General features: G+C 43.9%; 2 protein-coding genes across 6 annotated transcripts in view; both read left to right on the top strand.

The window, feature by feature from the left end:
- Positions 1-20,303, top strand: part of LOC131193100 (zinc finger protein 850-like) — an 87,263-nt gene that overhangs the window by 41,238 nt on the left and 25,722 nt on the right. Inside the window, exons 1-4 of one of the 5 annotated variants that reach the window (XM_058172921.1) lie at positions 11,307-11,467; positions 12,333-12,477; positions 13,274-13,389; positions 15,008-15,209. The exons of 2 other annotated variants lie outside the window; for them this stretch is intronic. The gene's annotated coding sequence lies outside the window, so the exon portion shown is untranslated. 2 more of the 5 variants (XM_058172915.1, XM_058172918.1) reach the window with 2 other exon arrangements.
- On the top strand, positions 1,857-20,302 carry LOC131189591 (zinc finger protein 850-like). Its single transcript, XM_058165779.1, has 6 exons — positions 1,857-3,388; positions 3,738-3,890; positions 4,426-4,549; positions 4,626-4,711; positions 4,920-5,154; positions 15,612-20,302. Exons 1-6 carry the CDS (start codon positions 1,857-1,859, stop codon positions 17,907-17,909), a joined length of 4,428 nt encoding a protein of 1,475 aa, XP_058021762.1. The 3' UTR covers positions 17,910-20,302.

Below are 20,303 nucleotides of genomic sequence, written 5' to 3'. Positions count from 1 at the left end.
TCATGGTTCAAGGTAACAACCTCAACCAATGAAGACTCCAAGTCAGGCAGTTCCTCAAAGTTCCAATTTATTGAAAATGTCATATTGGCACATCTGGGAAAATCCGAATCTGAAAGCTTCTGGTTTTCCCCACCCAAAAGAAAGTCACAGTTCCATTCCCTGCACCTACATGTTCATCATACGATCCAATCACCACCGTCCCAACTGGTGACATCCCCCAGTGACGCCTGTCCAGGTGCAGGCTGAACGTCGTTGAGTCCCAGAGAAAAGAACGTTGTTATGGCTATATATCTCATCCAGCTCACAATCCCCCCTCCCGATTTCCCAGCACTAAATTTGGCAGCCCTGAAGATCCAAAAGAAAAGTTAGATCCCAGGACTGGCGTTCCATTTCAATAGCAGTTTATAAACCTTAGCAATAATATGTTCAACAATTCATTTTCAATTTTCAATTCATTTTTCTCAAAGTCATATCCATAGCCCTTTTTGTCTAGTTCAAATCTTTCTTTCACTTGTAAATATATAAGTCAATGGCAAACATCCTTCTGATTCCGACTCCTCTTTAGATTTGAGGATAGGGTCATGATAACTGAACAATATTATTTGACCATAAGTCCACGAGTCTGGCCTCGCCATTTCTTTTCTAAAAAAACTTCCTGGGGAGACACACAAAAAGGGAGGCATGTCTAACAAAGTGATGATTAAAATCAACATATGCTTTAACCTTATCATACCATAAAGAGCTGTGCCATCAAAATCTTTCTTCATGCCTGTCAATCTCAAGGAACCTCTTATTTTGGACAGTCTTTTTGCCAGAAAACAACAGGCATGAAAGTACAGTTTTAAATCTGGAAAACTCAAATGTCTTTCCTTAGCACCTTGTAATAATTTGTTTAATCTTTGGGTTTTTTCCCCTTGCCATATAAATTTAGAGATGTCCATCTGTCATTGTTTCAGTTATAACATTTAAAGTGTGAAAAAGAAATAGCATATTTGATAAAATATTTATCTGAGTTACAGAGATTCTACTCAATAATTGCAGTATAAAGAATATGTGATTGACCCAAGTCAACAAGTCTATTTCATGAACTTGTATCTCAGTAATCTTCAATGAGTCAAATAAATCATAATTAACATTAGAAGCTATTTCAGCATTGTGGCATGTTTGCTTTTTACCTGTATACTTTTTTCACATCTTCTGCAACCATTTTATAAAGAAACCATTTTAAACTTACACTTTTATTTAAATCTTACAGATGAAGAGGATACCAATAAGAGCACTCCGGACAAGTGAGAATAACCAGCAACTTTGAAAATGAAAGCAAATTGAGCCTTCAGAAAAGCACTCAATTCTTCTCTCTCCCCAGCTGATGAGAGACAAAGGGGAAAAAACCAGGAAGAGATTTCAAACTGGAAAAAGTAGAGGATGCAGAACTCAACAATAGATTACATGAAAAGGAGATTATTTTTTTCATTTAGAGATAGAGAGAAATAACTAGAAATGAGTGAGGAGGAAAAAGACAATTAGATATTCACAAAAGGTAGACAATAACGGAGGTCTCTAGAAAGTAATTCAGGCCTTGCCCTGTGAGGAAGAATACAGTAGTTTGAATCAAAGCTCCATGCAACAATTGTTCACAGGTATTTTTGACCTCTTCAAGAACATTAGTGGTGGAAAAGCTCCATAGATATGCCTATTGTGGGGAAATATAGCAAATCAGAGATTATGCATAACAGGATCCACACTGGAGGAAATCCATTTAGATTAGCTCCCTTGTGATTCATGAAAGGACTCACACAGGAGAAGCCCTATAAGTGCTCCCAATACAATATTCCAACCTGATGGTACATTAGAGGATGCCAACAGGAAAGAAATCATATAACTGTCCTGATTGTGGGAAACGTTTCATTGCAAATTCCCACCTAGTGATACACCAGAGGACTCACACAGGAGAGAAACCCTTTGAATGCCCTGATTGTGGGAAAAGTTTCAGTCAGAATTCCAATTTGGTTCAACACCAGAGGACTCACACAGGAGAGAAACCCTATGAATGTCCTGATTGTGGAAAAAGTTTCATTGCAAATTCCCACCTGTTGGATCACCAGAGGACTCACACAGGAGAGAAACCCTTTGAATGTCCTGATTGTGGGAAAGGTTTCAGTCAGAATTCAAGCCTGGCCAATCATCAAAGGACTCACACAGGAGAGAAACCCTTTGAATGTTCTGATTGTGGTAAATGTTTCAGTTTGAATTCCAATTTGGTTAAACACCAGAGGATTCACACAGGAGAGAAACCCTTTGAATGTTCTGATTGTGAGAAAGGTTTCAGTCGGAATTCAAGTCTGGTGATTCATCAGAGGAGTCATACAGGAGAAAAACCCTTTGAATGTCCTGATTGTGGGAAAAGTTTCAGTTTGAATTCCAGCTTGGTTAAACACCAGAGGACTCACACAGGTGAGAAACCCTTTGAATGTCCTGATTGTGGGAAAAGTTTCAGTCAGAATTATGACCTGGTGAAACACCAGAGGACTCACACAGGAGAAAAACCCTTTGAATGTCCTGTTTGTGGGAAACGATTCCGTCAGAATTCCAGCCTGGTGAAACACCAGAGGACTCACACAGGAGAGAAACCCTTTGAATGTCCTGATTGTGGAAAACGTTTCATTTGGAATTCTGAGTTGGTGAAACACCAGAGGACTCACACAGGAGAGAAACCCTTTGAATGTCCTGATTGTGGGAAAAGTTTCAGTCAGAATTATGACGTGGTGAACCATCAAAGAACCCACACAGGAGAAAAACCCTTCGAATGCCCTGCTTGTAGGGAAAGTTTCAGTTTCCATTCCAGTTTGATTAAACACCGGAGGACTCACACAGGGGAGAAACCCTTTGAATGTCCTGATTGTGGGAAAAGTTTCAGTTTCAATTCCAGTTTGGTTAACCACCAGAGGACTCACACAGGAGAAAAACCCTTTGAATGTCGTATTTGTGGAAAACATTTCAGTCAGAATTCCAGCCTGGTGAAACACCAGAGGACTCACACAGGGGAGAAAGCCTTTGAATGTCCTGATTGTGGGAAACATTTCAGTCAGAATTCCAGCCTGGTGGAACACCACAGGACTCACACAGGGGAGAAAGCCTTTGAATGTCGAGATTGTGGGAAACGTTTCAGTCGGAATTCCAGCCTAGTGATACACCAGAGGACTCACACAGGAGAGAAAGCCTTTGAGTGTTCTGTTTGTGGGAAACGATTCAGTCAGAATTCCAGCCTGGTGAAACACCAGAGGACTCACACAGGGGAGAAACCCTTTGAATGTCCTGTTTGTGGGAAAAAATTCAGTGAGAATTCAAAACTGGTGAAACACCAGAGGACTCACACGAGAGAAACGATGTGAATGTCTAGATTTGTGGAAAAAGTTTCAGTCGGAATTCTGATCCACTAATCAGTGGTGCAAGTCAATTTTGGGCGTGGCTTGGTGGGTGTTACAGGGGAAGGATACTGCAAGGATACTGCAAAATCTCCATTCCCATCCTAGTCTGTGACTAGCCAGAGGTGGTATTTGCCTGTTCTCTGAACTACTCAAAATTTCTGCTTCCGGTTCTCCAGAACCTGTCAGAACCTGCTGGAGTTCACCCCTGCTACTGGTACACCAGAGGACTTATACACAAATGAAGCCACACGATTGTCCACAGTGTGGGAAAAGTTTCAGTCACAATTTCAACCTGGTGAATCACCAAAGGACCCACACAGGAGGGAAATCCTTTGAATGTCCTGATTGTGGGAAGAGTTTTAGTCAGAATTCACACTTGGTGATACACCAGATGACTCATACAGGAAAGAAACTCACGAGTGTCCAGATTGTGGGGAAAATTTCAGTTGGATCTCCAACCTGGTGATACACTAGATAACTCACAAAGGAGAGAAAACCTCTGAATGACACCAGAGGATACATACAGGAGTGAAGCCACATGAGTGTCCAGCGTGTGGGAAAAATTTCACTTACTGTTCTGACCTGGTGACACAGCAAAGGATCCACACAGGAGAGAAACCTTTGAATGTGTGGATTGTGTGAAAAGTCACCATTTTAACCTGGTGAGACACCAGAGGATACATACAGAAGAGAAAGCATACAAATGACCTATAAGTAATGTAGGTTTACACATAGGAGAGAAAGTCAAGGAAATCCACATTAGGCAAAAGTTGATGAGTTTAAAGAAGGCTTAAATTTCATTTTTGATCTGTCATTGGAAGTGTAGGTGAGAAATTGACTATTAAGCTCCAGCCTGATTTATTTTACTGAAATATATCTCAGAAGTAGGCTGTGATTGGAGAGAAAAAAATGGGAAAATATTAATTTGATAAAGGTGTACTGTCTGGTGGTATTTTTGTTTTTGTTTTTGGTTATTTTTGTGTTTCCCTCTCCACAGGATCCTTCCAGGTTTTGCCCTCTCCCACACGGTCCCCATAGGTGTTTCTTTCCCCATAGAGTCCCCACAGGCCTTTCTCTACGCTACTACACATGCCCCAAGATGGCTACGCTATGAATTGACGGTGAGGAATGGGGACTTCTATTCCCGGCAGACTCCAGCAGGGAGGCCGTTCTAAACACCCTCGCTCCCCGGCCCAGTTAGAGCAGCGCTTCGCCAGCCGCGAGAGGGGTTTCTTACCCCATAGAAGATCGTGGCTGGCGAAAGCGAGGCCGGAGAGTATGCGGTGAGTGGCGAACGGTGGCAAATGGCGAACGGCGACGGCCCCATTGATGTGGTGGGGTGGGGCAGCATTTCGGCCTTTGGCGGTGGTGGTGGCATTCTCCTGTGGTGTGATGGTGCCGATGGTGGAGGGGGCTGTAGTGGCGACGCCCCCCCCCACATGGAGCCCTTCATGGCCTCCCCGCACGGCCCCCCCATGGAGCCCCATGGAGGTTTGGGGATTGTCGTGGCGGCGGCGGCGCCATTGTTGTGATTGTAGCGGCGGCGGTGTTCCTCCGATGGTGGCGGCGGCGGCCTTCCTCTTTTTCCTCTTTCCTCCATGGGCCCGCCGGAGGCCTGGGCGTTGGATTGGTCGACGATGGCAGTGGAGGCGACAGCGTTCTCGGTGACATCGATGGTGGCATCTCCCATGGAGCCCTGCTGACATGTTTAGGGTCGCTGTTGGAGGTCTGGCGCTGCCCAGGTGGTTGTCCTGGGCCGGCTTGACCCGGATCCCGACCCCCTCCGTGAATCGGAGTGGAGTGAGGGGGTAATAACAACGGTGGCAGCGACATTTTTCAACTGTGCCTGAGAGGGTGCTCACCCCAGAGGATCGGTCATCCTGCCTTCAGTCTTCCAGCTGGACTTTGGTCATCCAGTCCTGCTTCTACCAGAGACCTTGCTATAACATTATTCGTCTGACCGGGATGAGACTGACCTACCTTTACCAGAATTATGAGATACTCTCCAGTGGAACTTCTTGATCTGCGAGATTCCCCCCTCTCGCAGAAGTGGCCCTCCACTTTATCGAGGGCCTACCTCGATGACGGATTTTGGAATCCCGGGAGGTGGCATGCGACAAAGAAGAGACTCAGGAATTTTTTAATATCTTCTTTTAATGGGCTTTTAAGGGGAGGGAGGGTTAAGATGGGTTGTGGGGGAAACCCATCGGGGATATGGCTAAGCCCTGCGAGAGCTTGTGGTACAGAGGTTATAGATTCAGGGGTTGAGGAGGACGCTGGGGCTCGACCCCATGAGGGTTATTCCATCGGCACAGTAATTGGGAGGGGCAGATATGGCGGAAGTGGGGGGCCACATCATGTACGGGGAGTGCATGCTCGCTGTTTGTGAGCGGTCGCACACTCCGGTCCCTTGGACTTTTCCCGTTCCCCGTGTAGCTGGAATCCTCAGAGCCTGGACCTGCAACTGATGTTATGTAATGCTGATGTTGTGCAATGCCAGGTCCATGTTGAATAAAGCCCCCCTCATTTGTGATCTTATACAGGAGGGGGATGCGGAGCTGATGGGTATTTCGGAGACCTGGTTGGGCACAGAGGGGGGGGTCCCCCTTATTGAGATGTGCCCACCGGGCTTCCATGCATTTCATCAGCCGAGGGCCCAAGGTAGGGGTAGGGGCGGGGTGGTTATTATTAATGAAGGTTTGGAACCGAGGGAGGTCACTGTCCCGCAGATAGCCGGATTTGAGTCTCTCTTTGTGAAGTGAGGTCAGGGGATGGAGGTGGGCTTGCTGATCACGTACCTGGCTCCTTGCTGCGTGGCAGCAGCCCTGCCCGAGCTGCTGGAGGTGATAGCTGGGACGGCGGTTCATACCCCCAGACTTATGGTTATGGGGGATTTCAACTTGCCGTCGGTCGGTGAGTCATCGGCGACAGCTCGGGAGTTCATGGCTTCCATGACAGCCTTGGACCTGACCCAGTTAGTTAATGGTCCCACTCACAACGGGGGAAACACGCTGGATCTGATCTTTGTCTCTGGACAGTGGCTGAATGATCTAGAATTAGGGGATCTAGTCATCAACCCCTTGTCATGGTCAGACCATTCGCTCCTTCAACTCGACTTCAGAACCGCCAACCCACACCGCAGGGAGACGGAATCGATTCGTTGGTTCCATCCCAGGCGCCTGATGGACCTGGAGAGGTTTCTGATGGAGCTTGGGCCACGTCCTGAGGACCTAGCTTACGGCTCAGTGGAAGAACTAGTCGCCGCCTGGGAAAGGGCGGCGGCAGGGGCTCTGTACCGAGTCGGGTCTTTGCGGCCTCTGACCCGGCGTACTCTCGACCAGCTCCTTAGTACTCCGAGGAGTTGAGAGAGATGAAACGCCGGAAAAGACGCCTAGAGAGTGATTGGAGGGACAGCCGTTCTGAATCTGATCGAACACTAGTTAGGTCTCATATTCAGACCTATCTAGTGGCGATAAGAGTGGCGAAACGTGAGTATTTTTCCGCTCTTATTGCATCGGCAGATAACTGCCCAGCCGCACTGTTTAGGGTGACCCGCTTCCTACTTCATCAGGGAGCTCGGGATGACCCCTTGTAGGGTCGTGCTGAGGATTTTGGACAATATCTGCACGATAAAATCGCTCAGATTCGGGATGGGCTGGACTCCCATAGGGTAGATCCAGGTGGGATGACGTAGGCCATTCTTGATGATATTATCTGGGATGATTTTGATTCTGTGGCTCCCGAGGATATGGACAGGATACTGGGGAGGCTGAATGCGACCACATGTTTGCTGGACCCGTGTCCCTCCTGTTTGGTAATGGCCACACAGGAGGTTACACGAGGCTGACTCCAGGGAATTGTTAACGCTTCTTTGATGGAGGGGGTCTTCCCGTCTGCCTTGAAAGAGGCGGTGGTGAGGCCCCTTCTCAAGAAGCCTTCCCTGGATCCAGCTATTTTATCGAACTATCGTCCTTTCTTCAACCTTCGTTTTGTGGCGAAAGTTGTCAAGAGTGTGGTGGCGCGACAGCTTCCCCGGTACCTGGATGAAACTGTCTTATCTAGACCCGTTCCAGTCCGGTTTCCGACCTGGGTACAGCACGGAGATGGCCTTGGTCGTGTTGGTGGATGATCTCTGGAGGGCTCGGGATAGGGGTTGTTCCTCTGTCCTGGTCCTATTAGATCTTTCAGCGGCTTTTGATACCATCGACCATGGTATCCTGCTGCGATGGCTGGAGAAATTGGGAGTGAGGGGCACCGTTTTTCGGTGGTTCTCCTCCTATCTCTCTGACCGGACGCAGACGGTGTTGGCAGGGGGGCAGAGGTCGGCCGCGAGGCGCCTCACGTGTGGGGTGCCACAGGGGTCGGTTCTCTCGCCTCTCCTGTTCAACATCTATATGAAGCCGCTGGGTGAGATCATCCGTGGTTTTCAGGTGCAATATCATTAGTACGCTGATGATACTCAGCTGTACATTTCCACCTCTGACCAACCCAATGAGGCTGTTGAAGTGATGTCCCGTTGTCTGGAGGACGTGCGGGTCTGGATGGGGAGGAACGGTCTTCGACTCAGTCCCTCCAAGACTGAGTGGCTGTGGACGCCGGCATCCCGGTACAGCCAGCTGGTTCCATCACTGACTGTTGGAGCTGAGTCATTGGCCCCTATGGAGAGGGTTCACGACTTGGGCGTTCTCCTGGTTGCTCGGCTGTCGGTAGAAGAACATACGATGGCCGTCGCCAGGGGAGCTTTTTATCAGGTGCGCCTGATACGCCAGTTGCGCCCCTTCATAGACCAGGATTCCCTATGCACGGTCACTCATGCCCTCGTCACTTCCCGCCTGGACTACTGTAACGCTCTCTACATGGGGCTCCCCTTGAAGAGCATCCGGAGGCTCCAACTGGTACAGAATGCGACTGCGCGGGTAATAGAGGGAGCTACTCGTGGCTCCCATGTAACACCTCTCCTGCGCAAGCTGCACTGGCTTCCGGTGGTCTTCTGGGTGCAATTCAAGATGTTGGTTACCATCTTTAAAGCGCTCTATGGCAAAGGAAAGGATTATTAATGGGACCGCCTGCTGCCACCAATAGCCTCCCAGCGACCTGTGCGCTCACACAGGGAGGGTCTCCTCTGGGTACTGTCAGCCAAACTATATCGGCTGGCGATCTCCAGGGGGAGAGCCTTCTCTGTGAGGGCTCCTGCCCTCTGGAATGAGCTTCCTCTGGGGTTACAATTACTCCCCGACCTCCGGACCTTCCGACGTGAACTCAAGACCTTTCTGTTTTACCGCGCAGGGTTGGCCTAATGCATTATGGTTTTTAATTGGTTTTTTTAATCATTTTTCTATTAATAGTTTTAAATGGGGTTAGCCAAATTGAGTTAGATCTATTTATAAAATTGTTTTTTATGTTGGCTGTAAACCGCCCTGAGTCCTTTGGGAGAAGGGCGGTATAGAAATCAAATAAATTCTAATTCTAATTCCCTCCCCCACAGGGCCTCACAGCCTCCTCCTCCATAACCTTTGAACATCTCTGAACCTCGAGTTGGTGAAGAAGCCCAGGACACGCATCCCAGGGCCACCTGACTGTGTCCTGGAAGCAGCCGTTATTTTCAGTGTGCCTAAGATTCAACCCTGGGCCATGTGATGCACTTGTGGAAGCAGCTGCCATTTTGTTACATCTGCCTCAGGGCCAAAATGGCGGCTGCTTCTGAGTCATTGTCACGTGGGGAGAGGGAGAAAATGCTCTGTTTCGCTACCTTAACACTGGAAACTGCATTAAGGGATTGTGGGTGCACTGAAAATGATGGCTGCCTCCAGGAGGTCTCCAAAAGTTCAGTGTTTGATGGATGAGGGGCGTGTAGAGATAGGCCCAAGGCCCAATGAAAAAAGCAATGTAAAATTTCAAATGAAAAGGCCTTGCAGATTCATATTGAGTTGAGGAGAACAGGGATCCTGGGTTTGATTACAGGATCTAAAGGTTTATTAGCAACTCCTGCTGTGATCTTGTTTTCTTGGAGGTGCCTGCTTGTTCCTCTTTGATGGCTGCTGGGTGATAGCAGCACTCTGACATATCTATTGTATCCACTTGGTGGTGGCGATGTGAGGAAAAAATTGAATGGAGGAAAATCTTTCATTTCTAATAATGCATTGTGTAATATAAGAACTATCAATAGCTTTTGACAAGGAAAAAATTGGGTAGCGTCAGTGTTGCTATGAATGTTAGGGCAAGGCACTCAGAATGGCCTCAAACTGCCAGATGTGCAGTGAATATGTTTAATAATAAAATTAATAAAATTGTAACCCAAAGCCCTTTTCTCAATTCTTCAGTGGTGAGATCTCCAGACATATAGTGGGTTTCTAACATGCTACAACTGTTAAATCTACCTGTAATCTCTGTCTTTTGCATTCTGCACCTCTATAACCAATCTGTCTTCTTCAGCTTCATTTCCCTCCTCATTATAAGTTTAATTTTTTATATGCATCTGTCTCTTAATTTGTTGCATTGCTATTTACCTCAGTCGTAAATTCTATAAAAGAATGACATTTCTTTATCCAGAGATAAAAAATTAGAATGGCTAAACTGGATCGGTTTTGAGTGGCATTCTTCCCATGGATTTTGCACAAGGTGCCTGCCACAGAATAATCAAGGCAGAAATCTACCTCTGGAAATTGGGAAGGTTGCTCAGAGCAATTCTTGAGGCTGTGCAAGAATGTAGATCAAAAGACACTACAAGTAATCCTTGACATACAACCACAATTGAGCTGGGCTGACACAGAAATTGTATTTATTTTTATTTTATTTATTTATTTTGTCACAACAATATATATAAGTATCATACAAAAAAGATTATATAATGAGTAAACATTAGGAGGCATAAGCATATATATATATATATATATATATATATATATATGTATATGTATATGTATATGTATATGTATATGTATATGTATATGTATATGTATATATATGAAGAACAAAAAGAAAAACAATAGGACAGGAACGGTAGGCACGTTTGTTCTCTTATGCACGCCCCTTATGGTCCTCTTAGGAATGGGGTGAGGTCAATAGTAGAAAGTTTTTGGTTAAAGCTTTATTTATTTTGTCACAACAATATATATAAGTATCATACAAAAAAGATTATATAGTGTATAAACATATATATGAGTAAACATTAGGAGGCATAAGCATATATATATATATATATATATGTATATGTATATATATGAAGAAGAAAAAGAAAAACAATAGGACAGGAACGGTAGGCACGTTTGTTCTCTTATGCACGCCCCTTATGGTCCTCTTAGGAATGGGGTGAGGTCAATAGTAGAAAGTTTTTGGTTAAAGCTTTTGGGATTATGGGAAGAGACCACAGAGTCAGGTAAAGTATTCCAAGCACTGATGATTCTGTTATATTTTCTGCAATCTTAAGTTTAAAACTTAAATTTAAAGGAGGGGGGGAGTCTATTCTTCAAAGCTCCTGAGAGTAGGACAAGAAGGGACAGAGGGAGACATATCAGAAAGAGACCCAACCGAGAATTAAGGAGAAACTTCCTGCCAGTGAGAAGAATTGATCAATGGAATGTTTTGCCTGCAGAAGTTGTGGCTGCTCCATCACTGGAGGTTTTTAAGGGGAGACTGCAGAGCCATTTGTCCGGAATAGCAGAGGCTCCCCTGCTTGGAGAATTGGTCCCTTCCAACACTTATTCATCCAGAATAATGTCCGGAATAGTGGAAAATGACTGGATGGCATGGAATCGGTGGAAACGTCTTGCAAACGCCTTCCTAGGTAGAGACGGGAGGCGCCTGTCTTACCCCCTCCTATCGGGAGATGGCGGTCAGATGGGCAGCGTCGGCGCCTAGAAAGCCGTCGCTACAGTAAGTGGAGGCATCGGGGGTTGAGCTTTAAGGAGTTAAAACCATCAAGTACTGCATTGCTAGAAGGGAGGGGAGAGGAGTGCAGGATCCAGCGGATCGCTCACGGGAGGAAGGAGGTGGCCGAGGAGCTTCTGGGCTCTTCCAAGAGTCGAAGCGGCAGCTGGTGGGTGAGTGGAGGACCGGTTGGAGGAGAGGCTGGGAGCAGGAAAGGCTGCTGGGTTTCCTCCGCAGCGTCGAAGCAGAGAAGCAACTAGAATAGAGAATAGAACACAGAAAAACACAGTCGGAGGGGACCTTGGCGATCATGTAGTCCAACCCCCTGCTCAAGCATATGTTTTCACCTCAAGCCCCCAGCATTTTGGTTGCTTTTTCATTTCTTCTCTTCAAACAAACCTTCCTGTTCAAAGGATTAAGGATCCAGTATAGCTGACCCTCTAATTATCTCCTCTATCTTTTGCACCACAGAGTTGTCAGGTTCCTCAGGAACCTTTAAGAAGAAACTGGACAGCCACTTATCCAGAATGATATGGGCTCTCCTGACTGAGCAGGGGATTGGTCTAGATCTAGAAGATCTCCAAGATCCCTTCCAACTCTGTTGTTCTGTTATCGACCTGCTGGGGTTTGGGTTTTTTTGCAATAATATTGGAAATCCCCAGAAATCTCTTCTGGGATTTTTGGTTTTTTTTATTTCAAATATCTAGCCAACAAGCATTTGATTTCCTATTGGTTCCCCATCCATGTATTAATCAGGTTCAACTGTGTTTAATCCAGCACTTTTTTAAAATTAGTTTTGAGAACCTTTGGGATGTTCAGTTGCATAGGTAGTCTTCACTTACTATTTGTTTCCTGAGCCTTCAAAGTTGCAATGGCACAGTAAAGGCAGATATACATCTGGTCCACACATTAGTGCTCATTGTACCACTTGTGCAATGACCTGAACAAGTCATCAGTTCCTGTGGTTATGAAGGTGGAAGAAAAGGAGTTGCAGCAATTTGGGTTCTGCTAACCGATGCACATTTATGATGGTTTCAGCATCCCACACTCGGGATCCCCATTTGTGACCTTCCCAGCTAGATTCTTGTCAAGCAAAATCATTGGGGATGCCAGCAGCAAGTTAGAAGCCACAGTCAAGTGAAATTGCCACAGTGATTTGCCTAACAACTGCACAGGAACAGATGTAAGTTGACCCTGTCATGTGATATCATGCTTCCTGATCAGGCTGCTTAGTGACACAGATGCTAGTCCCAAATGCAGTCAGTAAGTGAGGACTGCTTCAATAGGAATGTCACCAGAGTGGTAGTGGACAGTTTTTTCTGTCCTTACTTGGAACTAAGCATGCAAAACTGGTGCTTCCAATCTTGCAGAGTGTTTAGCCATCATTTTATCCATTAAAGCCCCCACATCTCTAAAGTTAGCACAGAAGTTTTCACTGTAACCATTTTGGGTTTCAGGCTGAAAACACATGGATTTTCCACATATTTAATATTTGTAGGTGTGTGTTTTTGTACTTCTCTCTGTATGGATCTATCTACAATTGTATAATCCATCCCCAGCACATCTAGATATATTTCATAATAACTGAAGTGCTAAGAATTTGGTTTTACACAAATATTTTATTAATTCCTCAAAACGTAAAATACAGAAGTGCAAAGAAGAAATAAAGTAATGGAAAAATGAGAGGAAGAGAGGAAAGTGTAGGAGAAAGGGGAAAGGAAAAAGAAAAGCATTGTCTTCTGACACTTTTGGTGCTGTAGGATAATAACATAAAACCTCAACTATTTACTTTTATATGAAAATATAAACTAGCCACTTCTATAACAACAAACCTATCTATTCAACAAAACCGAAAATCAAACTTTCATTTTTTTCTATCTCACGGACAAAGTCCAGAAGCAGTTTCCATGTAGAAACAAAATCCTGTTCTTTTCTTTAATCAAAGCAGTCAATTTAGCCATCTCTCCTTACTCCAACAGGTTTTGCAGCCATTCATTCAATCAGGGAATGAAAATATTCTTGATGACAACAACACATATAACATCAACGTTTCATTTGTTTTCAAGTTCTTTATCCACTAAAAGAAAACTTTCTGGTATTTATAATTATTTTCTCTTTAAGAATCTTCCGTATTAAGATGTGAATCTTAATACAATATTTCTTTGTCACATGTCCACCATAAATCATAAAATCACTTATTTACATTTCCAACATTCAAGGTGCCTCTCTACATTCTTGAGAATTTCTTCAATGTTAGATACCAGCATCATAAAACCATTTGGTATAGAGCTTCCTGCCTGAGCAGGGAGTTGGACTAGAAGACCTCCAAGGTCCCTTCCAACTCTGTAATTCTGTTATATTCTTCCAGTGTCCAAGCATTATATTACATCCAAAGTTCTTTGCCCACTGAATCATACAATGCTTTACATACTCATTCCTCAAGTTTAATGTCATGGTTCAAGGTAACAACCTCAACCAATGAAGACTCCAAGTCAGGCAGTTCCTCAAAGTTCCAATTTATTGAAAATGTCATATTGGCACATCTGGGAAAACCCGAATCTGAAAGCTTCTGGTTTTCCCCACCCAAAAGAAAGTCACAGTTCCATTCCCTGCACCTACATGTTCATCATACGATCCAATCACCACCGTCCCAACTGGTGACATCCCCCAGTGACGCCTGTCCAGGTGCAGGCTGAACGTCGTTGAGTCCCAGAGAAAAGAACGTTGTTATGGCTATATATCTCATCCAGCTCACAATCCCCCCTCCCGATTTCCCAGCACTAAATTTGGCAGCCCTGAAGATCCAAAAGAAAAGTTAGATCCCAGGACTGGCGTTCCATTTCAATAGCAGTTTATAAACCTTAGCAATAATATGTTCAACAATTCATTTTCAATTTTCAATTCATTTTTCTCAAAATCATATCCATAGCCCTTTTTGTCTAGTTCAAATCTTTCTTTCACTTGTAAATATATAAGTCAATGGCAAACATCCTTCTGATTCCGACTCCTCTTTAGATTTGAGGATAGGGTCATGATAACTGAACAATATTATTTGACCATAAGTCCACGAGTCTGGCCTCGCCATTTCTTTTCTAAAAAAACTTCCTGGGGAGACACACAAAAAGGGAGGCATGTCTAACAAAGTGATGATTAAAATCAACATATGCTTTAACCTTATCATACCATAAAGAGCTGTGCCATCAAAATCTTTCTTCATGCCTGTCAATCTCAAGGAACCTCTTATTTTGGACAGTCACTCACTCTTTTTGCCAGAAAACAACAGGCATGAAAGTACAGTTTTAAATCTGGAAAACTCAAATGTCTTTCCTTAGCACCTTGCAATAATTTATTTAATCTTTGGGTTTTTTCCCCTTGCCATATAAATTTAGAGATGTCCATCTGTTATAGTTTCAGTTATAACATTTAAAGTGTGAAAAAGAAATAGCATATTTGGTAAAATATTTATCTGAGTTACAGAGATTCTACTCAATAATTGCAGTATAAAGAATATGTGATTGACCCAAGTCAACAAGTCTATTTCATGAACTTGTATCTCAGTAATCTTCAATGAGTCAAATAAATCATAATTAACATTAGAAGCTATTTCAGCATTGTGGCATGTTTGCTTTTTACTTGTATACTTTTTTCACATCTTCTGCAACCATTTTATAAAGCAACCATTTTAAACTTACACTTTTATTTAAATCTTACAGATGAAGAGGATACCAATAAGAGCACTCCGGACAAGTGAGAATAACCAGCAACTTTGAAAATGAAAGCAAATTGAGCCTTCAGAAAAGCACTCAATTCTTCTCTCTCCCCAGCTGATGAGAGACAAAGGGGAAAAAACCAGGAAGAGATTTCAAACTGGAAAAAGTAGAGGATGCAGAACTCAACAATAGATTACATGAAAAGGTCAAAGGAGATTATTTTTTTCATTTAGAGATAGAGAGAAATAACTAGAAATGAGTGAGGAGGAAAAAGACAATTAGATATTCACAAAAGGTAGACAATAACGGAGGTCTCTAGAAAGTAATTCAGGCCTTGCCCTGTGAGGAAGAATACAGTAGTTTGAATTAAAACTCCATGCAACAATTGTTCACAGGTATTTTTGACCTCTTCAAGAACATTAGTGGTGGAAAAGCTCCATAGATATGCCTATTGTGGAGAAATATAGCAAATCAGAGATTATGCATAACAGGATCCACGCTGGAGGAAATCCATTTAGATTAGCTCCCTTGTGGTTCATGAAAGGACTCACACAGGAGAAGCCCTATAAGTGCTCCCATGCAATATTCCAACCTGATGGTACTTTAGAGGATGCCCACAGGAAAGAAATCATATAACTGTCCTGATTGTGGGAAACGTTTCATTGCAAATTCCCACCTAGTGATACACCAGAGGACTCACACAGGAGAGAAACCCTTTGAATGCCCTGATTGTGGGAAACGTTTCATTGCAAATTCCTACCTATTGATACACCAGAGGACTCACACAGGAGAGAAACCCTATGAATGCCCTGTTTGTGGGAAAGGTTTCATTACAAATTCCTACCTAGTGAAACACCAGAGGACTCACACAGGAGAGAAACCCTTTGAATGCCCTGTTTGTGGGAAACGTTTCATTACAAATTCCTACCTAGTGATACACCAGAGGACTCACACAGGAGAGAAACCTTTTGAATGCCCTGATTGTGGGAAAAGTTTCAGTCAGAATTCCAATTTGGTTCAACACCAGAGGACTCACACTGGAGAGAAACCCTTTGAATGCCCTGATTGTGGGAAACATTTCATTGCAAATTCCTACCTAGTGATACACCAGAGAACTCACACAGGAGAAAAACCCTTTGAATGTCCTGATTGTGGGAAAGGTTTCAGTCAGAATTCAAGTCTGGTGATTCATCAGAGGACTCACACAGGAGAAAAACCCTTTGAATGTCCTGATTGTGGGAAAGGTTTCAGTCAGAATTCAAGTCTGGTGAAACACCAGAGGACTCACACAGGAGAAAAACCCTTTGAATGTCCTGTTTGTGGGAAACGATTCGGTCAGAATTTCAGCCTGGTGAAACACCAGAGGACTCACACAGGAGAGAAACCCTTTGAATGCCCTGTTTGTGGGAAAGGTTTCAGTCAGAATTCAAGTCTGGTGATTCATCAGAGGACTCACACAGGAGAGAAACCCTTTGAATGTTCTGATTGTGGCAAACGTTTCGGTTGGAATTCTGATTTGGTTAAACACAAGAGAACTCACACGGGAGAAAAACCCTTTGAATGTCCTGATTGTGAGAAACGTTTCAGTTGGAATTCAAGCCTGGTGATTCATCAGAGGAGTCACACAGGAGAAAAACCCTTTGAATGTCCTGATTGTGGGAAAAGTTTCAGTTTGAATTCCACTTTGGTTAAACACCAGAGGACTCACACAGGGGAGAAACCCTTTGAATGTCCTGATTGTGGAAAAAGTTTCAGTCAGAGTTGTGACCTGGTGAAACACCAGAGGACTCACACAGGGGAGAAAGCCTTTGAATGTCCTGATTGTGGGAAACGTTTCAGTCAGAATTCCAGCCTAATGATACACCAGAGGACTCACACAGGAGAGAAACCCTTTGAATGCCCTGATTGCGGGAAAGGTTTCGATCAGAATTCAGGTCTGGTGATTCATCAGAGGACTCACACAGGAGAGAAACCCTTTGAATGTCCTGATTGTGGGAAAAGTTTCAGTCAGAATTATGACCTGGTGAACCATCAAAGAACCCACACAGGAGAAAAACCCTTTGAATGCCCTGCTTGTGGGAAACGTTTCAGTTTCCATTCCAGTTTGAGTAAACACCGGAGGACTCACACAGGGGAGAAACCCTTTGAATGTCCTGATTGTGGGAAAAGTTTCAGTTTCAATTCCAATTTGATTAACCACCAGAGGACTCATACAGGAGAAAAACCCTTTGAATGTCCTATTTGTGGAAAACATTTCAGTCAGAATTCCAGCCTGGTGAAACACCAGAGGACTCACACCGGGGAGAAAGCCTTTGAATGTCCTGATTGTGGGAAACGTTTCAGTCAGAATTCCAACCTAGTGATACACCAGAGGACTCACACAGGAGAGAAACCCTTTGAATGTCCTGATTGTGGGAAAAGTTTCAGTCAGAATTATGACCTGGTGAAACACCAGAGGACTCACACAGGAGAAAAACCCTTTGAATGTCCTTTTTGTGGGAAACGATTCCGTCAGAATTCCAGCCTGGTGAAACACCAGAGGACTCACACGGGAGAGAAACGCTGTGAATATCCTGATTGTGGGAAAAGTTTCAGTCAGAATTATGACCTAGTGAACCATCAAAGAACCCACACAGGAGAAAAACCCTTTGAATGTCCTGATTGTGGTGAAAGTTTCAGTTTCCATTCCAGTTTGATTAAACACCGGAGGACTCACACAGGGGAGAAACCCTTTGAATGTCCTGATTGTGGTAAAAGTTTCAGTTTCAATTCCAGTTTGGTTAACCACCAGAGGACACACACAGGAGAAAAACCCTTTGAATGTCGTATTTGTGGAAAACATTTCAGTCAGAATTCCAGCCTGGTGAAACACCAGAGGACTCACACAAGGGGAGAAAGCCTTTGAATGTCCTGTTCGTGGGGGAAAATTCAGTGAGAACTCAAAACTGGTGAAACACCAGAGGACTCACACGAGAGAAACGATGTGAATGTCTAGATTTGTGGAAAAAGTTTCAGTCGGAATTCTGATCCACTAATCAGTGGTGCAATTCAATTTTGGGCGTGGCTTGGTGGGTGTTACAGGGGAAGGATACTGCAAGGATACTGCAAAATCTCCATTCCCATCCTAGTCTGTGACTAGCCAGAGGTGGTATTTGCCTGTTCTCTGAACTACTCAAAATTTCTGCTTCCGGTTCTCCAGAACCTGTCAGAACCTGCTGGAGTTCACCCCTGCTACTGGTACACCAGAGGACTTATACACAAATGAAGCCACACGATTGTCCACAGTGTGGGAAAAGTTTCAGTCACAATTTCAACCTGGTGAATCACCAAAGGACCCACACAGGAGGGAAATCCTTTGAATGTCCTGATTGTGGGAAGAGTTTTAGTCAGAATTCACACTTGGTGATACACCAGATGACTCATACAGGAAAGAAACACACGAGTGTCCAGATTGTGGGGAAAATTTCAGTTGGATCTCCAACCTGGTGATACACTAGATAACTCACAAAGGAGAGAAAACCTCTGAATGACACCAGAGGATACATACAGGAGTGAAGCCACATGAGTGTCCAGCGTGTGGGAAAAATTTCACTTACTGTTCTGACCTGGTGACACACCAAAGGATCCACACAGGAGAGAAACCCTTTGAATGTGTGGATTGTGTGAAAAGTCACCATTTTAACCTGGTGAGACACCAGAGGATACATACAGAAGAGAAAGCATACAAATGACCTATAAGTAATGTAGGTTTACACATAGGAGAGAAAGTCAAGGAAATCCACATTAGGCAAAAGTTGATGAGTTTAAAGAAGGCTTAAATTTCATTTTTGATCTGTCATTGGAAGTGTAGGTGAGAAATTGACTATTAAGCTCCAGCCTGATTCATTTTACTGAAATATATCTCAGACGTAGGCTGTGATTGGAGAGAAAAAATGGAAAATATTAATTTGATAAAGATATTTTTGTTTTTGTTTATTTTTCTGTTTCCCTCTCCACAGGATCCTTCCAGGTTTTGCCCTCTCCCACGCGGTCCCCATAAGTGTTTCCTTCCCCATAGAGTCCCCACAGGCCTTTCCCTCCCTCACAGGGTCTCTACAAGCCTTTTCCTCACCCACTGGGCCCCCAAAGGCTTTTTTCCTCTCCTGCTGTGTCCCCACAGGTCTTAGGCCTGACTCCCATCTCACCAGGCCTCACAGCTTCCTCCTCCATAACCTTTGAAGGTCTCTGAACCTCAAGATGGTGAAGAAGCCCAGGACACGCATCCCAGGGCCACCTGGCTATGTCCTGGAAGCAGCCGTTATTTTCAGTGTGCCTAAGATTCAACCCTGGGCCATGTGATGCACTTGTGGAAGCAGCTGCCATTTTGTTACATCTGCCTCAGGGCCAAAATGGCGGCTGCTTCTGAGTCATTGTCACGTGGGGAGAGGAAGAAACTGCTCTGTTTCCTTAACACTGTGGAAACTGCATTAAGGGATTGTGGGTGCACTGAAAATGATGGCTGCCTCCAGGAGGTCTCCAAAAAGTAAGTATGCGATGGGTGAGGGGCATGTAGGGATAGGCACAAGGCCCAATGAAAAAAGCAATGTAAAATTTCAGATGAAAAGGCCTTGCAGATGAATCTGATGAAGAAGAGCTGTAAGAAAATCAAGTTGAGGAGAAAAAGGATCCTGGCTTTGATGATAGGATCTAAAAGCTTTATTAGCAACTCCTGCTGTGATCTCGTTTTCTTGGAGGTGCCTGCTTGTTCCTCTTTGATGGCTGCTGAGTGAAAGCAGCACTCTGACATATCTATTGTATCCACTTGGTGGTGGCGATGTGAGGAAAAAATTGAACGGAGGAAAATCTTTCATTTTTAATAATGCATTGTGCAATATAAGAACTATCAATACCATTTGGCAAGGAAAAAATTAGGTAACGTCAGTATTGCTAAGAATCGTAAGGCAAGGCACTCAGAATGGCTTCAAACTGCCAAATGTACAGTGAATAAGTTTAATAATAAAATTAATAAAATTGTAACACAAAGCCCTTTTCTCAATAATTCTTCTGTGGTGAGGTCTCCACACATACAGTCTACAACTGTTAAATCTACTTGTAATCTCTGTCTTTTGCATTCTGCACCTCTATAACCAATCTGTCTTCTTCAGCTTCATTTCCCTCCTCATTATAAGTTTAAATTTTTATATGCTTCTGCCTCTTAATTTGTTGCATTGCTATTTACTTCAATCCTAAATTCTATGAAAGAATGACATTTCTTTATTCAGAGTTAAAAAAATAGAATGACTAAACTGTTGATTGGCAT

Source organism: Ahaetulla prasina, chromosome 2 (assembly GCF_028640845.1).
Source record: "Ahaetulla prasina isolate Xishuangbanna chromosome 2, ASM2864084v1, whole genome shotgun sequence".
Classification (NCBI taxonomy): domain Eukaryota; kingdom Metazoa; phylum Chordata; class Lepidosauria; order Squamata; family Colubridae; genus Ahaetulla; species Ahaetulla prasina.
Note: the sequence above shows the minus strand (reverse complement) of the source record. Positions and strands in the feature narration are given on the sequence as shown.